The 23,085-nt window shown below is 41.0% G+C and overlaps 1 protein-coding gene across 1 annotated transcript in view; it reads left to right on the top strand.

Annotated features, from left to right (window-relative positions):
* Positions 1-23,085, top strand: part of foxj3 (forkhead box J3) — a 348,227-nt gene that overhangs the window by 255,078 nt on the left and 70,064 nt on the right. Inside the window, exons 4-5 of the mRNA XM_061888811.1 lie at positions 343-426; positions 7,851-7,952. Coding sequence (XP_061744795.1) covers positions 343-426; positions 7,851-7,952 — 186 coding nt within the window. The remainder of the gene's footprint in view (positions 1-342; positions 427-7,850; positions 7,953-23,085) is intronic.

Raw genomic sequence — 23,085 nt, forward strand, 5'->3', positions numbered from 1 at the left:
TCCTCGGTCTTGGCAAGCGTGCATCACGAACCCGAGGCTGAGAAAGCAGCGCTCTAGGAAGAGCTTAGCATCTTACCAGCGGCGGCAGCATCTCTCAGGAAAGCAGGCACAGAGGGGGCTAAATCTTTTTCACCTGACAGCCCGCCCACAGAAAATCACATCAAGGCACGGTGCCGACTGGACCGCAGCAGAGGCAGATGGCCATATTATTATAAGTTTTTGTTTTTAAGTGAAATGCTGCCAGATAAGGCCGATGCTCCATTGACACTTCAGCAAGCACCCCCAGAAAGCCATTTGTTGAGGTTGTTATGCACTCACAGAGATCTCAACTTTCCTCCGCAGGGCTCTTACTGGGCCATCGATACTAACCCGAAGGAGGACGCCCTGCCCACTCGGCCAAAGAAGAGGCCACGGTCTGGAGAGCGGGTAAGTGTGATGCCAAAAACTCTTAAGCTGCAACATTAGGTACTTAATAGTCCAATGTGACAATACACAAATACTAAGGGTGTGGGAAAAAATCGATTCAAATACGAATCAAATCTAATACGTTGTGCGATTCAGAATCGATTCTCATTTTATTTAAAATAGATTTTTTTTTAATCAATCCAATAAGCCACTACACAGCAATACCATAACAATGCAATCCAATTCCAAAACCAAACCTGACCCAGCAACACTCAGAACTGGAATAAACAGAGCAATTGAGGAGACACAAACACGACACAGAACAAACCAAAAGTAGTGAAACAAAAATGGATATTATCAACAGAATCAATATTAGTTATAATTTCAGCATAGCAGTGATTAAAAATCCCTCATCGACATTATCATTAGACATTTATAACAATTTTAAAAAAGAACAATAGTGTCACAGTGGCTTACACTTGCATCGCATCTCATAAGCTTGACAACACACTGTGTCCAATGTTTTTACAAAGATAAAATAAGTCATATTTTTGGTTCGTTTAATAGTTCAATCAATCAATCAATGTTCATTTATATAGCCCTAAATCACTAGTGTCTCAAAGGGCTGCACAAACCACATCACAAACCACTAAAAAGTTAGAGGCCTCAGAAAAGGTTTAAAAACACACTTTGCGTGTGTACATGAAGGCCTACTGAAACCCACTATTACCGACCACGCAGTCTGATAGTTTATATATCAATGATGAAATATTAACATTGCAACACATGCCAATACGCCGTTTTAGTTTACTAAATTACAATTTTAAATTTCCCGGGAGTTTCGTCTTCGAAACGTCGTGTAATGATGGCGTGTACGCAAGACGTCACGGGTTTTAAGGAAATATGAGCGCTGCACACACACACACAGCTAAAAGTCGTCTGCTTGAACGGCATAATTACTCAGTATTTTGGAGATCTGTGTTGCTGAATTTTTTGCAATTTGTTCAATTAATATTGGAGAAGTCACAGTAGAAAGATGGAGTTGGGAAGCTTTAGCCTTTAGCCACACAAACACACGGTGATTCCTTGTTTAAAATTCCTGGAGGTGAAACTTTCCTATGGATCAGAGCGGTCAAGCGAACATGGATCCCTACCAAATGTCAACCGGCAGGTTTCGGTGAGAATATTGTGGTTAAAAAGTCAGTCCTTACCGGAGAAAAGCTGAGCTTGTGCCGTCCATAAAGCTGCCGTCGACTCCCCTGAGACACTGCGCTTCAAGACAACCGTGGAGACACCCTTCCGAATATCAGGTACTATTTAACTCACTAAACCACTAGCAACACAATAGAAAGATAAGGGATTTCCCAGAATTATCCGAGTTAATGTCTCTAAAAACTTCGGAATCCGTCCCAATGCAATCGAGTTTTTTTGTTTTTTTTAACTTTTTTTTTTAATCGTTTTTTTTTCCTAGTCCGTCGCTATCAATATCCTCAAACACAAATCTTTCATCCTCGCTCAAATTAATGGGGAAATTGTCATTTTCTCGGTCCGAATAGCACTTTTTGTTGGAGGCTCCCATTAAAAATAATGTGAATATGTGAGGAGCCCCCATACGTGTGACGTCATCATCTGCGACTTCCGGTAGAGGCAGGGCTTTTCTCTTAGCACCGAAAGTTGCGAACTTTATCGTGGATGTTTTCTACTAAATCCTTTAAGCAAAAATATGGCAATATCGCAAAATGATCAAGTATGACACATAGAATGGACCTGCTATCCCCGTTTGAATACGAACATCTCATTTCAGTAGGCCTTTAATAGTCCAAAGTGACAATATACAAATATTAGGCGTGTGGGAAAAAATCGATTCGAATACGTTGTGCGATTCAGAATCGATTCTCTTTTATTTTTTTTTATTTTTTTTTTTTTAAGTTTTTTAAAATGTTATTTTTTTTTTTTTAATCAATCCAACAAACCACTACACAGCAATACCATATCAATGCAATCCAATTCCAAAACCAAACCTGACCCAGCAACACTCAGAACTGCAATAAACAGAGCAATTGAGAGGAGACACAAACACGACACAGAACAAACCAAAAGTAGTGAAACAAAAATGGATATTATCAACAACAGTATCAATATTAGTTCTAATTTCAGCATAGCAGTGATTGAAAATCCCTCATTGACATTATCATTAGACATTTATAAAAATGTAAAAAAAGAACAATAGTGTCACAGTGGCTTACACTTGCATCGCATCTCATAAGCTTGACAACAAACTGTGTCCAATATTTTCACAAAGATAAAATAAGTCATATTTTTGGTTCGTTTAATAGTTAAAACAAATTTACATTATTGCAATCAGTGGATAAAACATTGTCCTTTACAATTATAAAAGCTTTTTTTTTTTTAAATAAAGTACTCTGCTAGCATGTCAGCAGACTGGGGTAGATGCTGCTGAAATCCTATGTATTGAATGGATACGGAATCGTTTTGAATTGGAAAAATATCGTTTTTGAATCGAGAATCGCGTCGAATCGAAAAAATCGATATATTATCGAATCGTGACCCCAAGAATCGATATTGAATCGAATTGTGGGACACCCAAAGATTTGCAGCCCTAACAAATACCTTTTACAAAGATGAAAATGCTGGGTTTTGATTGACATTAGGAGTCTTGGTGTTGTTAGACCAGGGCTGTCAAACTCATTCTAGATCGGAGGCCACATGGAGGAAAAATCTACTCCCAAGTGGGCCGGACTAGTAAAATCACGTCACAATAACTTCAAAAACATATTTATTGTTTAAAAATAAAACAATACATTCTGAAAATGTACAAATCATAAAGTTGATGTTTTTTTTTTTTACACTTACATGTTTTGTGTAATGTAGAGGTGTAACGGTACGTGCATTTGTATTTAATCGTTTCGGTACGGGGGTTTCGGTTCGGTTCGGAGGTGTACCGAAAGAGTTTCCACACGGACATATTAAAGATAATAAAGAATTAGTGAACAACAGGCTGAATAAGTGTACGTTATACGATGCATAAATAACCAACTGAGAAGGTGCCTGGTATGTTAACGTAACATATTATGGTACGAGTCATTCAAATAACTATAACATATAGAACATGCTATACGTTTACCAAACAATCTGTCACTCCTAATTGCTAAATCCCATGAAATTTTATACGTCTAGTCTCTTACGTGAATGAGCTAAATAATATTATTTGATATTTTACGGTAATGTCTTAATAATTTCACACATAAGTTGCTCCTGAGTATAAGTCGCACCCCTGGCCAAACTATGAAAAAAACTGTGACTTATAGTCTGAAAAATACGGTAAACATTTTTTTGTTAGAGAAATCTGAAATTTTGTTTTTAAGCCATATCGCCCAGGCTGACATGATAATTATGTGTATCCAATTTTTGTACGCCATCGATTTTTTTTTTTTAGGATTCTAATTTCGTCAATATGTGACTGTCTCAGTCAGCATCCAGCCTAATGAATATGTATTATACTTCTACTGACCATTCTTTATACAAACACACTGTCGGTGAAAGTTTATCCGCAGTATAGTTTACATAACTGCCTCTCTCTGGCCTGTCATCAAGTGGCTACCTTATTAATGAACGATGCCCCCCAGCAGCCATCACACACACACACAATATTCTGTACTCTGTTTTTGCAACAAACATCAATTAATGCAGAAGTGGCACCCTTGAGCTTTTTAATTATGGATCCCTTTCGTCCAGCGGGGCAGTGTGAGCCGCTCAGATTGAACACGGCCTCGGGCCCTCCCAGCAGTGCGACCTCGAGAAGGCTTCCTACGATGTGGTTGAGCAGAGTCCACATGGAAGATCAAACCGTGGTTTGGGGGGGGACAAATTTCCGCGCAAGATAATCGCATTGATGTTGAAACGGCATAAAACACCTGACACGCTCTTGACTGTAAACATGGAAAGAAAAATACTGTCATGTTAAAAAAAATAAAAACACCTACATGGCGTATGTGGCGCTCCGTATGGGTTGTGTTAAGAATGGTAGCATACATTAGTGGTGTAACGGTACGTGTATTTGTATTGAACCGTTTCGGTACAGTTCAGAGGTGTACCGAACGAGTTTCCACACGGACATATTAGTTAGAGCACCGCAGGTTGTGTAAACAATGCAGAGCGAGGCACAACGCACGGCAGGCTAGCCGCGACCGGGGTAGGACAACATGCAAAAGCCAGAGCTGGAAGACCCTCCTGCCTCGTAAATATCTCCCGTTTGGGAACACTTTGGCTGCGTGGTGCGATACAACAATGGAGGACGGAGGTTTGTCGACATTGTTCAGCAGCAGTGGGGTATGCTTCTGTCAACACGTCAAACATGCTAACTCCTTTGAAGCGTCACCACCGCATTCAAGCAGCCTCTTCTCGGCGAGTCAGGCAGGGCTGAAGCAATAACAAATGTTTTTATAGCAGCAGATTTAAGACCATCCATCCATCCGTTTTTTACCGCTTGTCACGTTCGGGTTCGCAGGGGGTTGCTGTATTGCATAAAAACTAGATTTTGACCCACTTCTATGGTGGAAGAACAATAAGCCCATATATCCTCTGGCTACCAAGTTTGGATTTAGTGGTCAATTGTACGGAATATGTACTGTACTGTGCAATCTACTAATAAAAGTCTCAATCAATCAATCAATCAAAAAAAGCACTTTATATGTAGAAAGGTTTTGTTAAGAAACCATTCTGAGCCTTATCTTATTTAGTTTTTATTTTAAATATGTTGACCACATACCAGACATGTTCTCAGTTGGTTATTTATGCGTCATATAACGTACACTTATTCAGCCTGTTGTTCGCTATTCTTTATTTATTTTAAATTGCCTTTCAAATTTCTATTCTTGGTGTTGGGTTTTATCAAATAAATTTCCCCCAAAAATGCGACTTATACTGTAGTGTGACTTATATATGTTTTTTTCCCTTCTTTATTATGCATTTTCGGCAGGTGCGACTTACACTCATTGCATCATGCAATAAAATTATTACAATAAAATCATACCACATCACGTAATCAAATTAAGAAAAGTCATAAAATGCCCTTTCATGGACACATACCTATTATACAATACAACCAAATCTCATTTACATCATCACACAAAGACAATACATGCTCTTGTTCACATCTGTCATCATTTGTAAAAACAACCATGATTTTAACACACACACATTCACAATTTACAACAAAAATGCTGTCATGGATAAATATAATACACATTAAAGGCCTACTAAAATGAGATTTTCTTATTTAAACGGGGATAGCAGGTCCATTCTATGTGTCATACTTGATCATTTCGCGATATTGCCATATTTTTGCTGAAAGGATTTAGTAGAGAACATCTACGATAAAGTTCGCAACTTTTGGTCGCTAATAAAAAAGCCTTGCCTTTATTGGAAGTAGCAGACAATGTGCGCGTGACGTCACTGGTTGTAGAGCTCCTCACATCTGAACATTGTTTATAATCATAGCCACCAGCAGCAAGAGCTATTTGGACCGAGAACGCGACAATTTCCCCATTAATTTGATGGGGAAATTTAGAGTGAAGGCCTAGAAAAAAAAAAGAAAAAAAAAAGTCGAGGGCATGCGATTCAAATGTTTTAAGGCATATTTACTAGGATAATTCTGGGAAATCCCTTATTTGCCTATTGTGTTGCTAGTGTTTTAGTGAGTTGAATAGTACCTTAAAGTCGGAGGGGTGTGGCCACGGGTGTTTTGACGCCAGAGTCTCTGAGAGAAGTCATGGTAGCTGCATGAGTACGCTGGCTCCGCTGATATCCGGTAAGAGGCGACTTATTGCCACAATTTTGTCACCAAAAACTGCCGGGTGACATGTGGTCGGTCTCCATGTTCGCTTGACCGCTCTGATCCATAGTAAAGCTTCACCTCCGGGAATTTTAAGCAAGGAAACACCTTGTGTTTGTGTGGCTAAAAGCTAAAAGCTTCCCACCTCCATTTTTCTACTTTGACTTCTCCATTATTAATTCAACAAATTGCAAAAGATTCAGCAACACAGATGTCCAAAATACTGTGTGATTGCGCGATAAAAAGAGACGACTTTTAGCCGTAAGTGGTGCTGGGCTAATATGTCCCCTCCAACCAATAACGCCACAAACACGCGTCATCATTCCGCGACGTCTTCAACAGGAAACTCAGCGGGAAATTTAGAATTGTAATTAAGTAAACTAAAAAGGCCGTATTGGCATGTGTTGCAATGTTAATATTTCATCATTGATATATAAACTATCAGACTGCGTGGTCGGTAGTAGTGGGTTTCAGTAGGCCTTTAAGTTGATCTGTCAAACATAGTGCCCACCTTAGTGACCGGGTGAGCAGCAGTGTTATTGTTGGTAGCAATATCAACACAGTATGTGAGTAATTTCTTATTGTTTTTCATTACATAGATCAGTGGTCCCCAACCTTTTTTTATCCGCGGACCGGTCAACGCTTAATGATTTGTCCCGCGGCCCGGGGAGGTGGGGGGTCCGGGTTTTTTTTGTTTTTTTTCTTTGGTTGTCATGAAAAAGGGACGTTTTTGTCATGAAAAAGGGAGGTTTTTGTGGTTGTACACTAATTGTAAGTGTATATTGTATTTTTTTATGTTGATTTAATTTAAAAAAAATATATCTTTATATATTTTTTTTAATAAAAAATTCTTCTGCGGCCGGTGGTTGGGGACCACTGACATAGATAACTGTTTGATTTTTTTTTTTTTCATGCTTGAAGTAAGAAATTATTACTTTAAAAAAAGAGTGTTGATGACACAGTTGATATTCTATTTTCGAGCATGTTTTACTCAATATAGGTCATCAAATCTCAGCAACAAGCTGTAATATCTTACTGAGATAACTTAGGACCGAACCCCTTAAAACAAGTAAAACGGTAACATAAAATCTGCTTAATGAGAAGAATGATCTTATCAGACAGAAAATAAGCAAATATCACCCTTATTTTAGATATTTAATCTTACTTAGATTTCATTTTTTGGAGCGTACAAATGAATATTTCTTCTCTCTCCTCTCCCCTGTCCATTTCCCGAGAAGAAATTCCATTAAGAAGCTGTGAGTTAGGCAAATCTCATTTACTGTTTATCGTGAATTAAAAATGGTATTGTTGGCAGCCAATCCTCTTACAGTAAGCAGTTTTTTGCGCGAGAGTTATCCGTGTGTGTGTGTGTTTCGGGTGGGAGGTGCGGTTTGGGGATGAGGGCTGTCTCTTTTTGTCTTCCGGGGGAACCGCGGTTCAAATGTGACCTAAATAAAGCGCCTGGTCTGGATGGCATCACAGGACTTGACAACAAATCCAACCTGCTCTGCGATGCTGCGTGTTTAATAATTGGCTAACGTCGGCTTATGTTTTCACCCCGACACCAACCCCCCATACCCAACCCCCACAGGCTTCTACGCCGTACAGCCTGGAGTCGGAGTCTTTGGGAATGGAGTGTATGATCTCTGGAAGTGCCTCTCCAACGCTGGCAATCAACACTGTGACTAACAAGGTACTACAGGCGGCCCTCCAGCCTCCAGCTCCAAACACACACCTGGCTACGCCGCTGCACCCTGACCCCGCCCACTTCCACAAACACCTACAGCATTGTTCCCCGCAGAGAGACACACACACACACACGGGCGCGCCTACAGCTCCTCTGCAACCCACACCAAAATACACAAGGAGGTAGACCGTGGCACCTGATTCCTACACAACAACAACAGCTCGGCAACATGATGCCCACATTGATGTTTTTGCAACATGAAACCTTCGCCATCAGATATACGCTAAACACACACACCTGAGGCTGAGGTTGCATGCCTGCTCACATTACACATGCTTTTTGCTGCAGGTTCTATCCTTACAGTAAAGTCTTTTGACTTTAGAATGTTTTGTTTTTTTTCTCCATTGGAATCCATAGTAAAGTAATCCGTTCCGGTGTCAACTGTGTATTAAGGATGGTTCGTGAGGGAGATTGGCCGATACCGATATCACTGTTATCCATCCATCCATTTTCTACCGCTTATTCCTTTTTGGGGTCGCGGGGGGCGCTGGCGCCTATCTCAGCTACAATCGGGCGGAAGGCGGGGTACACCCTGGACAAGTCGCCACCTCATCGCAGGGCCAACACAGATAGACAGACAACTTTCACACTCACATTCACACACTAGGGCCAATTTTAGTGTTCCCAATCAACCTATCCCCAGGTGCATGTCTTTGGAAGTGGGAGGAAGCCGGAGTACCCGGGAGGGAACCCACGCATTCACGGGGAGAACATGCAAACTCCACACAGAAAGATCCCGAGCCTGGATTTGAACCCAGGACTGCAGGAACTTCGTATTGTGAGGCAGACGCACTAACCCCTCTGCCACCGTGAAGCCACTGTAATTTGTATTTTATTTTTACATGGTTAGTGTTATAGTTTAGTCTTTATTTGAAGGGACAATGCACAGAAACATTAAGCTCAAAGGCAGATATGTTTTGTACAAAATTATAGCTAAATAGCTCATTTCCATCTGCAGTCCCTGGCTACCTAAATTAAAGGGATACAAAAATCTTGCAATAAAATTATTACAATAAAATCATACTAGGAATGCACCGAAATGAAAATTTGTGGCCGAAGCCGAATAAAATTTAAACGCTTGGCTGAATACCGAATAATGAATGCAGCTTTTCACAATTTTTTTCATATTGCATAAATAGCCTAGAATACATTTTTAGACATGTTTTTTTAAATAAAGTAAATTTTTATTGAATATTGACATTTTTTTAATATTCCAGTAGCCTTTGCTTTTCAAAAAAAGCAAAACGTTTTTCACTTATATTAGGCCTTAAAACAAAACATGCGCTTTTCTACCTTCAAGGTTCTCAAAGCGCTTTGACACTACTTCCACATTTACCCATTCACACACACATTCACACACTGATGGAGGGAGCTGCCATGCAAGGCGCCAACCAGCACCCATCAGGAGCAAGGGTGAAGTGTCTTGCTCAGGACACAACGGACGTGACGAGGTTGGTACTAGGTGGGAATTGAACCAGGGACGCTCGGGTTGCGCACGGCCACTCTTCCACTGCGCCACGCCGTCCCTAGATAGACTAATAATGTAAACAGAAGGCTCAAGTAAATCTCAATTAAGTGCGTGCTTGTAACGTCATACACTTATATAGGTAGCCTACACAACAGGCTAATAATGTAAACAGAGGCCCCACTAAATCTCAATTAAGTGTGTGCTTGTAACGTCATACACTTATATAGGTAGCCTACACAACAGGCTAATAATGTAAACAGAGGCCCCACTAAATCTCAATAAGTTTGTGCTTGTAACCTCATAAACTTATACAGGTAGCCAACACAACAGGCTAATAATGTAAACAGCACACACACAATGTAAAGACCACACATCAGAGAAATACCGTCTGCTCGGTATCATGTAACGGGGCTCAATGTGCTCCATGAGTATCCGAAAGCCAATGTCCTCCACAACACTAAACGGTTGATCATCCAAAGCCATAAACTCCATGACCTTTGTAATTCCGTTTGCTTTGGCACTGTCAGTCGCAAACGTTTTCGTCCTCTCAAAGACGTCGGCCACGAGGCACCTCCTCCAGACAGTTTGGCTGAACATTCGTTGCAAACTGCAATACTTTTGTCACTTTCCGACACTTTAAAATATCTCCACACTGCTGACATTTTTCCGAAGGCGCCGGGTTACAACGTGACCGCGTCACTGCATGTTGGTTGATTGCGTCACCGCGTCCAAAAATTGCGTCATTGCGTCACACGCCACTATTCAGCTTTGTATTTAACTCATTCCACCAAAGGCCGAATGTGGCTTTTTTTTTGCCATATTCGGCCGAATATATTCGGTTACCGATTATTCGGTGCATCCCTAAATCATACCATATCACGTGATCCAATTAAGAAAAGTCATTAAATGCCCTTTCATGGACACATACTTAATATACAGTTGTGATCAAAATTATTCAACCCCCACACAATTTTGGTGTTTTAGCAAGTTGGACATTTATTCCGTATTTTGTTTATAGTCATATCAAATAAAGATGTGTCAAATAGACAAATGCAACTTAAATTGTAACACTGTATTTTACAAAATACCAAAAAAGGACATTTTTCTTAATATCTCATTGACAAAAGTATTCAACCCCCTAGTTACATGCATCTTTAGTACTTAGTAGAACACCCTTTGGCAGTGATGACATCCTTCAAAGGTGATACATAAGCGGACACAAGCTTCTTGCAACCATCTACAGGTATTTTAGCCCATTCCTCTTGGGCAAAGGCTTCCAGTTCATTCATATTCTTGGGCTTGCGTGCTGCAACTGCCTTCTTCAAGTCCCACCACGGGTTTTCTATAAGATTTAGGTCTGGTGACTGTGAAGGCCACTCCAGAGTCTGATGTTGATTTGGAGGTATGCTTGGGATCGTTGTCCTGTTGTAAGGTCCAACGTCTCCCAAGCCTCAGCTTCGTCACTGACTTCATGACATCTGGAGCTGATATATCCTGGTAGGAAATAGAATTCATAATGCCTTGAACGCGCTGGAGATTCCCGGTACCTGAGGCAGAGAAACAGCCCCCCCACCATGCTTAACAGTAGGAAAGGTGTTCTTCTCTTTGTAAGCTTCATTTTTTTCTCCTCCAGACATAACGTTGATTCATAGGCCCAAAGAGTTCCAGTTTTGTCTCATCACTCTATAGAACAGTTGTCCAAAACCTTTGGGGTTTGTCCAGATGATTTTTGGCATACTGGAGTCTATATTCCTTGTGCCTGGTAGTCAGAAGTGGGGTGCGCCTTGGAGTTCTGGCATAGAGGCCTTCATCTCGTAGTGTGCGCCTTATTGTCTGGGACGAAACCTGCGTTCCCCCCTCTGCAATGTCCTGTTGTAGTTCCTCAGCTGTTACCCGGGGGGTTTTCACCACTGTACGCTTCACAGCATCCTCTTTCTACCACGCCCAGGTAGTGTTTCCACTGTGCCTTTAGCTTTAAACTTGCGAATTATGCTCCCAACTGTGTCTCTTGGAATGTGTAATATCTTTGCTATTTTCTTATATCCATATCCTTTCTTATGAAGAGAAATTACCTCCTCTCTTGACTTCTTTGATCACTCCCTGGACTTCACCATGTTGCAAATACACCATTGACAATCTACAAGAAACTGAGCGTCACAGTCTTTTTCAATCAGTTTAATTGTTGCTCGTTATGGTTCTAATCACATCTAGAGGTGTTTTCAACACCTCATTGAAAAGGCCTTATTCAAATTCTGTTCTCAAGAGTTATGATCTTCAAGGGGTTGAATAATCTTGTCAATGAGATATTAAGAGAAATGACACTGTTTTGGTATGTTACAAAATATAATGTTTTAATTCAAGTTGCATTTGTCTATTTAATGCATCTTTATTTGATATGACTTTAAACAAAATACGGAATAAATGTCCAACTTGCTAAAACACCAAAATTGTGTGGGGGTTGAATAATTTTGATCACAACTGTACAATACAACCTCATCTCATTTACATTATCACACAAAGACAATACATGCTCTTGTTCACATCTGTCATTTGTAAAAACAACTATGATTTTAACACACACACCTCACAATTTACAACAAAAATGCTATCATGGATAAATATAATACACATTAAGTTGATCTGTCAAACATAGTGCCCACCTTAGTGACCGTGTGAGCAGCAGTGTTATTGTGGGTAGCAATATCAACACAGTATGTAAGCTAATATCTTATTGTTTTTCATGACATACATAATTGTTTGGGCAAAGTAAAGTCAAAACTACACAATAACTAGATGAGGCAATTCCTGAAGGAAGTGCATGTAAATGCTCCAATGCTGAAGTTGAAGTGAAATGCTGACAGAATGTAGTATGAATGTAAGAATAGTTCGAATGTTGGAATGGTTTGAATGTTGAAGAGTTTGAATTTCCAGGAAAGAACGGAATTTGGTTATGGACCTGGGAAAATGTTAGTTGGATGAGTGGAATGTGTTGATGTTGGAATGGTTTCAATAGGTTGAAAACTGTGGGAATTACGGAAATTTAAAAAATGGATAATACATTGTGAATGGGGAAAATGTCCCGGAAAACTGGGAATTTTTGTCGAATTGTTGGAGAGCAGACAATTTTGAACAGGTTGAATATTTTGGAGTGGGAACGGTTTGAATCGGATGAAAAATGTGGGAATGCTCCAATGCTGAAGTTGAAGTGAAACGCTGACAGAATGTAGTATGAATGTAAGAATAGTTTGAATGTTGGAATGGTTTGAATGTTGAAAAGTTTGAATTTCCAGGAAAAAAACGGAATTTGGTTCGGAACCTGGGAAAGTGTTAGTTGGATGAGTGGAATGTGTTGATGTTGGAATGGTTTCAATAGGTTGAAAACTGTGGGAATTACGGAAGTTTAAAAAATGGATGATTCATTGTGAATGGGGAAAATGTCCCGGAAAACTGGAAATTTTAAAAAAAATTGTTATAGAGCAGACAATTTTGAACAGGTTGAATATTTTGGATTTTGAACAGTTTGAATCGGATGAAAAATGTAGGAATTTATGTAAATGATCGTGGCCCGACTGCTAAGAATGATGTTTGTTTTTTTACGTGGAAACAATTGAAAGTAATATATTGTGTGAATAGATAAATGGCCTATTATTTACACACTATTGACTGGTGATGCACAGAAAATGTGGCAACTAGAAAACTTAAAACAACCGTAAGGAACACACATGCTTGCTCTGGCGGCTGGCAGGTTTCGGCGATGGGGCCCCACTTTGCACCCGAGCCAGACCCACCCTGCCCTTAGAGCCAATCCTTGTCTTGAAGTTATGAATCTGACTTGCCGACTTCTCTTACCCGCCTTGTCCTAATTTTAAATTTTGCGCGAGGTATACTGTTGAAAACGTCGCGGAATGATGACGTGTGCGCGTGACGTCACCGGTGGAGGAACATGTTCTCCCAGCACCACACACGGCTAAAAGAAGTCTGCTGTAATCGCATAATTACACAGTATTCTGGACATTTGTGTTCCTGAATCTTTTGCAATTTGTTAAATTAATAATGGGGACGTCAAAGAAGAAAGATGTAGGTGGGAAGCGGTGTATTGCGGCCGCCTTTAGCAACACAAACCCAGCCGGTGTTTCCTTGTTTACATTCCCGAAAGCTGACGGTGAAGCTTTACTATGGAACAGAGCGGTCAAGCAAACATGGTTCTCTGCCACATGTCAACCGGCAGGTTTTGGTGAGAAAATGGTGGCAATTAGTCGGCAATTACCGTAGACATGAGCGGAGAGTTGGCGTCGTTCTTCCTGCAGCTGTGGACTCTCTTGCCTCCTCACACCAGCCGCCCCCGACCATCGGATGCTTACACTGTGGAGGAGGGGGGGAAAAAAAATCTCAGCCTGGCTACCTTGCTTCGTCGAGAAACGTGGCTTCCCACAGGAACACTGGCGGTCACCACACCCGTGGCCACACCCCTCCGACTTTCAGGTACGACCATATAATCTCACTAAAACACTAGTAACACAATAAGCAGATAAGGGATTTTCCAGAATTATCCTAGTAAATGTGTTTAATAACATCTGAATCGCTCCCACTGCCCTCGTCTTTTTGTTTTTTTTCCCTAGTCCTTAACTCTCACTTTCCTCATCCACGAATCTTACATCCTCGCTCAAATTAATGGGGAAATCGTCGCTTTCTCGGTTCGAATCGCTCTCGCTGCTGGTGGCCATGATTGTAAACAATGTGAGGTTGTGAGGAGCTCCACAACCCGTGACGTCACGCGCGCATCGTCTGCTACTTCCGGTACAGGCAATGCTTTTTTATTAGCGACCAAAAGTTGCGAACTTTATCGTGGATGTTCTCTACTAAATCCTTTCAGCAAAAATATGGCAATATCGCGAAATGATTAAGTATGACTCATAGAATGGACCTGCTATCCCCGTTTAAATAAGAAAATCTCCTTTCAGTAGGCCTTTAATATTCAGGTCAGAAGTTGTACATAAAGTATTGTTGGCAGTTTTTGGATACTTTTTTAGAGGGCTTTATAGGTGGAATAGCGTAAAATACGATATGATAGGTGCTTTATTGTCATTGCATTTATAACACAACTAAACTATGTTGGGGAATCCTATACAGCAGCATCTTACCAGTACTGTGGAAAACATGTTGCCTCTTCATTGAAGCTGTTATCATATCTGATTTTACGACAACAAAAGACCTACAAAGACTGCGAGTAAATAGATATGATCAAAATAGTATCAATCTAAAAGAGATTCCCGAGCCATTGTAAGAGATAATGACCTAGCCAGGCACGTCATTGCGTGACATAGAGGTAGGAACCACAGATTTCTTCATCAGCAACAACAATGCAACAACCAGACTTTGTGGGAGCCAATAACGATTACTTTGGGACAAATGATGGTCCAGAAACTTATATTTTTGATACTGAATATGAGGAGGATGAGCTACAACTTCAAGAAGCTCTGCTAAACAGATCCAGCTTTTTTTTTTACTATAGTATGATGTAGCGCTATTGCTAAGTGCTAAACAATCAATACAAACTACAAACATAATAAAACGACAGCTTACTGTACAATCCCTGCTCTTACTTTGAAAACGACTAATAGGATGTCCATATCTGCCCGTGTACATAAAGAATTAAAGGCCTACTGGAATGACATTTTCTTATTGAAATGGGGATAGCAGGTCCATTCTATGAGTCATACTTGATCATTTCGCGATATTGCCATATTTTTGCTGAAAGGACTAAGTAGAGAACATCGACAATAAAGTTCGCAACTTTTGGTCGCTGATAAAAAAGCCTTGCCTTTACCGGAGGTAGTAGACGATGTACGCGTGACGTCTACTGGTTGTGGAGCTCCTCACATCCTCACATTGTTTATAATGTGAGCCTCCAGCAGCAAGAGCTATTCGGACCGAGAAAGCGACAATTTCCCCATTAATTTGAGCGAGGATGAAAGATTCGTGGATGAGGAAATTTAGAGTGAAGTACTAGAATAAAAAAGGCGATTGCAGTGGGAGCGATTCAGATGTTATTAGACACATTTACTAGGATAATTCTGGAAAATCCCATATCTGCCTATTGTGTTGCTAGTGTTTTAGTGAGATTAAATAGTACCTGAAAGTCGGTGGGGTGTGGCCACGCCCGCCAGAGTCTCTGAGGAAAGTCACGCAGCTGCAGCAGGACGGAAGCTCCGCTGATGTCTTCGGTAAGAGCCGACTTATTACCACAATTTTCTCACCGAAAACTGCCGGTTGACATGTAGTCGGGTTCCACGTTCGCTTGACCGCTCTGATCCATAGTAAAGCTGCACCTTCGGGAATTTTAAACAAGGAAACACCGGCTTTGTTTGTGTGGCTAAAGGCTAAAAGCTTACCACCTCCATCTTTCTACTTTGACTTCTCCATTATTAATTGAACAAATTGCAAAAGATTCAGCAACACAGATGTCCAAAATACTGTGTAATTATGCGATTTAAGCAAACTACTTATAGCTTGGATCGGGCTGGAAAATAATGTCCGCTACAACCCGAGACGTCATACGCACGCGTCATCATACTGACCTTTTCAACAATTTCGCGGGAAATTTAAAATTGCAATTTAGTAAACTAAAAAGGCCGTATTGGCATGTGTTGCAATGTTAATATTTCATCATTGATATATAAACTATCAGACTGCGTGGTGGGTAGTAGTGGGTTTCAGTAGGCCTTTGAACATGAGCCACACAAAGAGTTAAATAAGTTATTGCTGACGCTGTCTTTGGTTGTGTGTGTTTGTCTCCATCTCTGGGTATGAATTGAATGTCACAGATGAACAACTTCTCAATCTATGTCTAAATCCTCCCATCATCTAGATCAGGGGTCTCAAACTCAATTTACCTGGGGGCCTCTGGATGCAGAGCCTGGGTGAGGCTGAGCCGCAAGAAAAGATTTCTTAAAAAATATATTTTTAAATGTCTTTATTTTCATTTTCAACACAAAATGTCACTTTGTATAAAATCAAAATATAAATGAACAAAATGAGAATCAAGTAATGTGAGGCAATGCAAATTCAACAATAAAAAAAAAAAGCAATTAACGGTTTGATTTGGTCCAGGTTATCAGGGACTGTTATTACTGATGGACAGGTTATTACGTGCACGCGCTGACCATTTGACATTCAGCAACTTAAAAAACAGCAGGTGGGAACAATTTGGGTGTTTAAGAACATGTCATGAATTTGAATGGACTCCTCTTTGAAAATCTCTTGGGAAGAAAGATAAGAGGAAAAGTTAGCAACTTATTGCTAAACGGGGCCTATTATTCTCAGTCGGATTTACAATCTTGAGGAAATTGGACCAGCATCCTGGAAAAAAAAACGTTGTTTGGCCTTAGAGCATGGGTGTCAAACTCTGGCCCGTGGGCCAAATTTGGCCCGCCATGTATTTTCATTTGGCCCTTGAGGCAATATCAAATTAACATTAGAGCTGGCCCGCCGGTTTTATACAGCGGCGGTGTCACTGTAACACCTTATTCACCGCTAATACTCATACTTGGTAAACCCCCCGCCCCCCATTTTCCTAGGAGACTCCCAAATTTCAGTGCCCCTTAAGAAAATCACAGGGGGCAACCATTTTCCCAAATTTCTCCCAATTCCCACCTGGACAACAATATTGGGGGCGTGCCTTAAAGGCACTGCCTCAAGCATCCTCTAATACCTTTCGTCACGTCCACTTTTCCTACGTAGAAACAGCGTGCCGGCCTGGTCACATGACATATGTGGCTTTTACACACACACACGCTAATGCAATGCAAACTTGGTCAACAGCCATACAGGTCACACTGAGGGTGGCCGTATGAACAACTTTAAGACTGTTACAAATATGCGCCACACTGTGAACCAACACTAAACGAGAATGACAAGCAAATTTCGGGACAACATCATAAACACCATAAATACAACAGAACAAATACACAGAACCCCTTGCAGCACGACCTCTTCTTGGACGCTACAATATAAAAATGTATTATTAGCCTGTGGGAAAAGTTTATTTTGATATTTGCCTGAGAAGGCTGCAAATAGAAAAGAGGCATTCAATTTATATTTAAATTTGATTTGATATGCCATTGCTATTTTTTTATTATTAGTATTATTTGAAACTCGATTTTGCATGTCACTATAAAGTTATATAAGTCTCGCTTGTTCAATATTCAATGTAAAACTTGGTTGGGTCCCTATTAAAAGGTTAATTTGTTCAACCTTGGCCCGCGGTTTTGTTCAGTTTAAAATTTTGGCCCACTCTGTATTTGAGTTTGACACCCTTGCCATAAAGCAGGGGTAGGGAACCTATGGCTCTAGAGCCAGATGTGGCTCTTTTGATGACTGCATCTGGCTCTCGGATAAATCTTAGCTGACATTGCTTAATATGATAAGTAATGAATGATTCCACTTGTAATCACAGTGTTAAAAGTATAAAACATTCTCATGCATTTTCAATCCATCCATCTGTTTTCTACCGCACCCGTTCAAGAATTTGCGTTAATGGTAAGAAGTTATTTATTTATTCTTGGTTAGTGTGGGGCTTGCCAGACCACCAAGGACCAACATGAGAGCCTGTTTCAGGGTTACAATATTGTTTTATTTTTCAATAAGTCTCTCAGTTGCTTTCCAGCAATTGTAATTTTTCTCTTTCTTTTTCGCTCGCGCTCTGGCTCCAGCCCCAACCCCGTCTCTCCTCCTGGCTGTTGCTTATAACAGAGCGACAGGTGATTAGATAACAAGGGCCAGGTTGGCCATTTACGCACCTGTCGCTGATTTCGAGGCCGGTCCCGGCACACCCCAGTTCGCTGCAGGCCCGCAGGCCACGCCCCCCTCCACAGTTAGCTCGAGAATAACAATGTTATTACAAAGAACAAGAGACCTATTATATTCTAGAAATGTTGGTCTTACTTAAAAATGCACGCGTTTAGTTGTGTTCAGTGTAAAAAAAAAAATATTATATGGCTCTTACGGAAATACATTTTAAAATATTTGGCTTTTTGGCTCTCTCAGCCAAAAAGGTTCCCGACCCCCTGCCTTAGAGGTTCCGCAGACATTGAGCTTGAAGGTATTCAGACGAGTAGCACATGGGTGTGAGAAAGGAATGGCAGCAATGCACTGACGTTGTTCCATCAACGTGTGAGTGTGCGAGTGCATGTGCGTCCACCCATGACTGAGAGCAGCACGGTGGCTTCTGCTCATCAGCCAGTGGAACAGAGCCGGGCCTGTGCTTCAGCACAATGAGACAGCAGACAAGCGGCCGTGGCTCGGAGGCCGGCAGAAAGGGCCGAACCAGCCTCGTCCCGAATGAAGCATCTCTTGCCTTCAGCCACGGCGAAGGGAAGGCCAGTGATGAGCTGGTAGATGCCCGATCATTACAGGCTTTTAATGTCAACAGAAAATCCTGATGAAAAACACGAGACATGCGAGCACAGATGCTAAATGCAGGCTAGAAGGTTGGAAGGAACAGAGGGAGAGAAGCTCATTAGCCAGTGTGTGCGCCTGCATCCAGCATTCATTAGCGTGAAGGGGAACTCAATGACTGACAACGACAAAAATCAGCCTGGCGAGGCTAATCAGAAACAGGGCGCCGCAGAAATATAAATGTTATGCGCCATGAAGTCGTAAAAGCAGCTCGCCGCAATCTATTTTTTCACTCCCTCCGCCCGTAAAGTGGGATTATTTTTAAAGCCTCCCTGGGTTTTTTTTTTTTTTTTTTTAGGCCGCGGTGCAAAAGGTACAAACCCCGTTCCCATATGAGTTGGGAAATTGTGTTAGATGTAAATATAAACGGAATACAATGAAATCATTTTCAACCCATATTCAGTTGAATATGCTACAAAGACAACTTATTTGATGTTCAAACTGGTAACATTTTTTTTGGGTGCAAATAATCATTAACTTTAGGATTTGATGCCAGCAACACGTGACAAAGAAGTTGGAAAAGGGGGCAATGAATACTGATAAAGTTGAGGAATGCTCATCAAACACTTATTTGGAACATCCCACAGGTTAATTGGGAACCGGTGGGTGCCATGATTGGGTATAAAATCAGCTTCCAAACAAATGCTCAGTCTTTCACAAGAAAGGATGGGGCGAGGTACACCCCTTTGTCCACAACTGCGTGAGCAAATAGTCAAACGGTTTAAGAACAATGTTTCTCGAAGTGCAATTGCAAGAAATTTACATCCACAGTCAATAATATCATTAAAAGATTCAGAGAATCTGCAGAAATCACTCCACGGAAGCGGCATGGCTGGAAACCAACATTGAATGACCGTGACCTTTGATCCCTCAGGCGGCACTGTATCAAAAATCGACATCCATCTCTAAAGGATATCACAACATAGGCTCAGGAACACTTCAAAAAACCACTGTAACTAAATACGTTGGTCGCTACATCTGTAAGTGCAAGTTAAAGCTCTACTATGCAAAGCAAAATAATAGAATAGAATAGAATAGAATAGAATAGCACTACTATGCAAAGCGAAAGCCATTTATCAACAACATCCAGAAACGCCGCCAGCTTCTCCGGGCCCGAGATCATCTAACATGGACTGATGCAAAGTGGAAAAGTGTTCTGTGGTCTGACGAGTCTATATTTCAAATTGTTTTTGGAAATATTCGACGTGGTGTCATCCGGACCAAAGGGGAAGCGAAACATCCAGACTGTTATCGACGCAAAGTTCAAAAGCCAGCATCTGTGATGGTATGGGGGTGCATTAGTGCCCAAGGCATGGGTAATTTACACATCTATGAAGGCAACATTAATGCTGAAAGGTACATGAAGGTTTTGGCACAACATATGTTGCCATCTAAGCGTCGTCTTTTTCATGGACGCCCCTGCTTATTTCAGCAAGACAATGCCAAGCTACATTAAGCACGTGTTAGAACAGCGTGGCTTCGTAAAAAAAGAGTGCGGGTACCTGTCTCCCATGGAAAATGTGTGGCGCATTATGAAGCGTAAAATACGACAGCGGAGACCCCGGACTGTTGAACGACTGAAGCTCCACATAAAACAAGAATGGGAAAGAATTCCACTTTCAAAGCTTCAACAATTAGTTTCCTCAGTTCCCAAAGGTTTATTGAGTGTTGTTAAAAGGAAAGGTGATGTAACACAGTGGTGAACATGCCCTTTCCCAACTACTTTGGCACGTGTTGCAGCCATGAAATTCTAAGTTAATTATTATTTGCAAAAAGAAAAAAATCAAGTTTATGAGTTAATCGAATATCTTGTCTTTGTAGTGCATTCAACTGAATATGGGTTGAAAAGGATTTTTAAATCATTGTATTCCATTTATATTTACATCTAACACAATTTCCCAACTCATATGGAAACGGGGTTTGTAGAAGGAAACGGCAGCGAGCGACTAGAACTGTATGTGTGCGGTGTGAGCTACCCTGCAAACAGGTCTGACTTACTCTATTCTTAGCTGTGAATACATTTTTTATTTTATTACTTTTTTTAAAGCCAGAGGTGTCTTTTACAAAGCAGTCCTAATCTGGAGCACAAGAGACGGATTAGAGAAGCAAAGCAAAACTGGCGGTATGTGCAACAATTCCTGCAAATGGAGGCAAAACAACATAACTCTTCTGCTTCTGAGCTGCTTGACACAAAAGGCTGAACATTAGAGATGTCCGATATTTGCTTTTTTGCCGATATTCCAATATTGTCCAACTCTTAATTACCGATTCCGATATCAACCGATACCGATATATACAGTCGTGGAATTAACACATTATTATGCCTAATTTTGTTGTGATGCCCCGCTGGATGCATTAAACAATGTAACAAGGTTTTCCAAAATAAATCAACACAAGTTATGGAAAAAAATGCCAACATGGCACAGCCATATTTATTATTGAAGTCACAAAGTGCATTATTTTTTTTTTTAACATGCCTCAAAACAGCAGCTTGGAATTTGGGACATGCTCTCCCTGAGAGAGCATGAGGAGGTTGAGGTATAGTGCTGCAACGGTTTCTGGGTATTTGTTCTGTTGTGTTTATTTTGTGTTACGGTGCGGATGTTCTCCCAAAATGTGTTTGTCGTTCTTGTTTGGTGTGGGTTCGCATTGATTGTACTTGTTGCTGCTGATGGTAGCCCAAACAGTTATTAGTTTTGGGGGGGCAATAACTTTTTCACACAGGGCTAGGTACTGTGGCTCTGAACCATTTTAAAAAAAAAAAGCATCTTATGTTTAGTTGGGTTGTCTTAGTCTGATACGCTATATTGCCGAAAGTAGTTAGCCACCCATCCAAATGATCAGAATCAGGTGTCCTAATCACCTGGCCCTGCCACAGGTGTATAAAATCAAGCACTTAGGCATGGAGACTGTTTCTACAAACATTTGTGAAAGAATAGACCGCTCTCAGGAGCTCAGTGATTTCCAGCATGGAACTGTCATAGCATGCCACCTTTGCAACAAATCCAGTCGTGACATTTCCTCGCTCTTGAATATTCCCAAGTCAACTGTCGGCTTTATTATAAGAAAATGGAAGAGTTTGGGAACAACAGCAACTCAGCCACCAAGTGGTAGGCCACGTAAAAACTGACCGAGGGGGGTCAGCGGATGCTGAAGCGCATAGTGCAAACAGGTTGCAGACTTTCTGCACAGTCAGTTGCTACAGAGCTCCAAACTTCATATGGACTTTCCAATTAACCCACGTAGAGTACTCAGAGAGCTTTGTGGAATGGGTTTCCATGGCCGGGCTGCTGCATCTAAGCCATACATCATCAAGTCCGATGCAAAGCGTGGGATGCAGTGATTTAAATAAAGCAGGTCGCCAGTGGACTATAGAGCAGTGGAGACGCGTTCTCTGGAGTGATGAATCACACTTATCCATCTAGCAATCTGATGGACCACTCAGGGTTTGGAGGTTGCCAGGAAAACAGTACATTTCGGACTGCATTGTGCCGAGTGTGAAATTTAATGGAGGAGGAATTAAGGTGTGGGGTTGTTTTTCAGAAGTTGGGCTTGACCCCTTAGTTCCAGGGAAATAAACTTTGAAAGCTCCAGGATACCAAAACATTTTGGACAATTCCATGCTCCCAACCTTGTGGGAACAGTTTGGAGCGGGCCTTGTCCTCTTCCAACATGAGTGTGCACCAGTGCACAAAGCAAGACATGGATGACTCAGTCTGGTGTGGATGAACTTGACTGGCCTGCACAGAGTCCTGACCTGAACCCGATACAACACCTTTGGGATGTATTAAAACGGAGACTGAGAGCCCGGTCTTCTCGACCAACATCAATGTGTGACCTCACCAGTGCGCTTTTTTAAATGTGGTGGAAAATTCCTATAAACACACTCCGTGACCTTGTGGACAGCCTTCCTGGAAGAGTTGAAGCTGTAATAGCTGCAAAAGGTGTCATATTGAACCCATGGGTTAGGAATGGGATGTCACTTCAAGTCAAACAGGTGGCCAAATACTTTTGGCATTATAGTGTAACTACTGTGATCTTAAACATTAAACAAATAAGGGAACTATGCAAAAAAATAACAATTAGAGAAGGGGTAAAATTAACTTTTAATGATACTGTATGATAGCATGTGTTGCTAAGTTATTTTCTTACCAC

Source organism: Nerophis ophidion, linkage group LG02 (assembly GCF_033978795.1).
Source record: "Nerophis ophidion isolate RoL-2023_Sa linkage group LG02, RoL_Noph_v1.0, whole genome shotgun sequence".
Classification (NCBI taxonomy): Eukaryota; Metazoa; Chordata; class Actinopteri; order Syngnathiformes; family Syngnathidae; genus Nerophis; species Nerophis ophidion.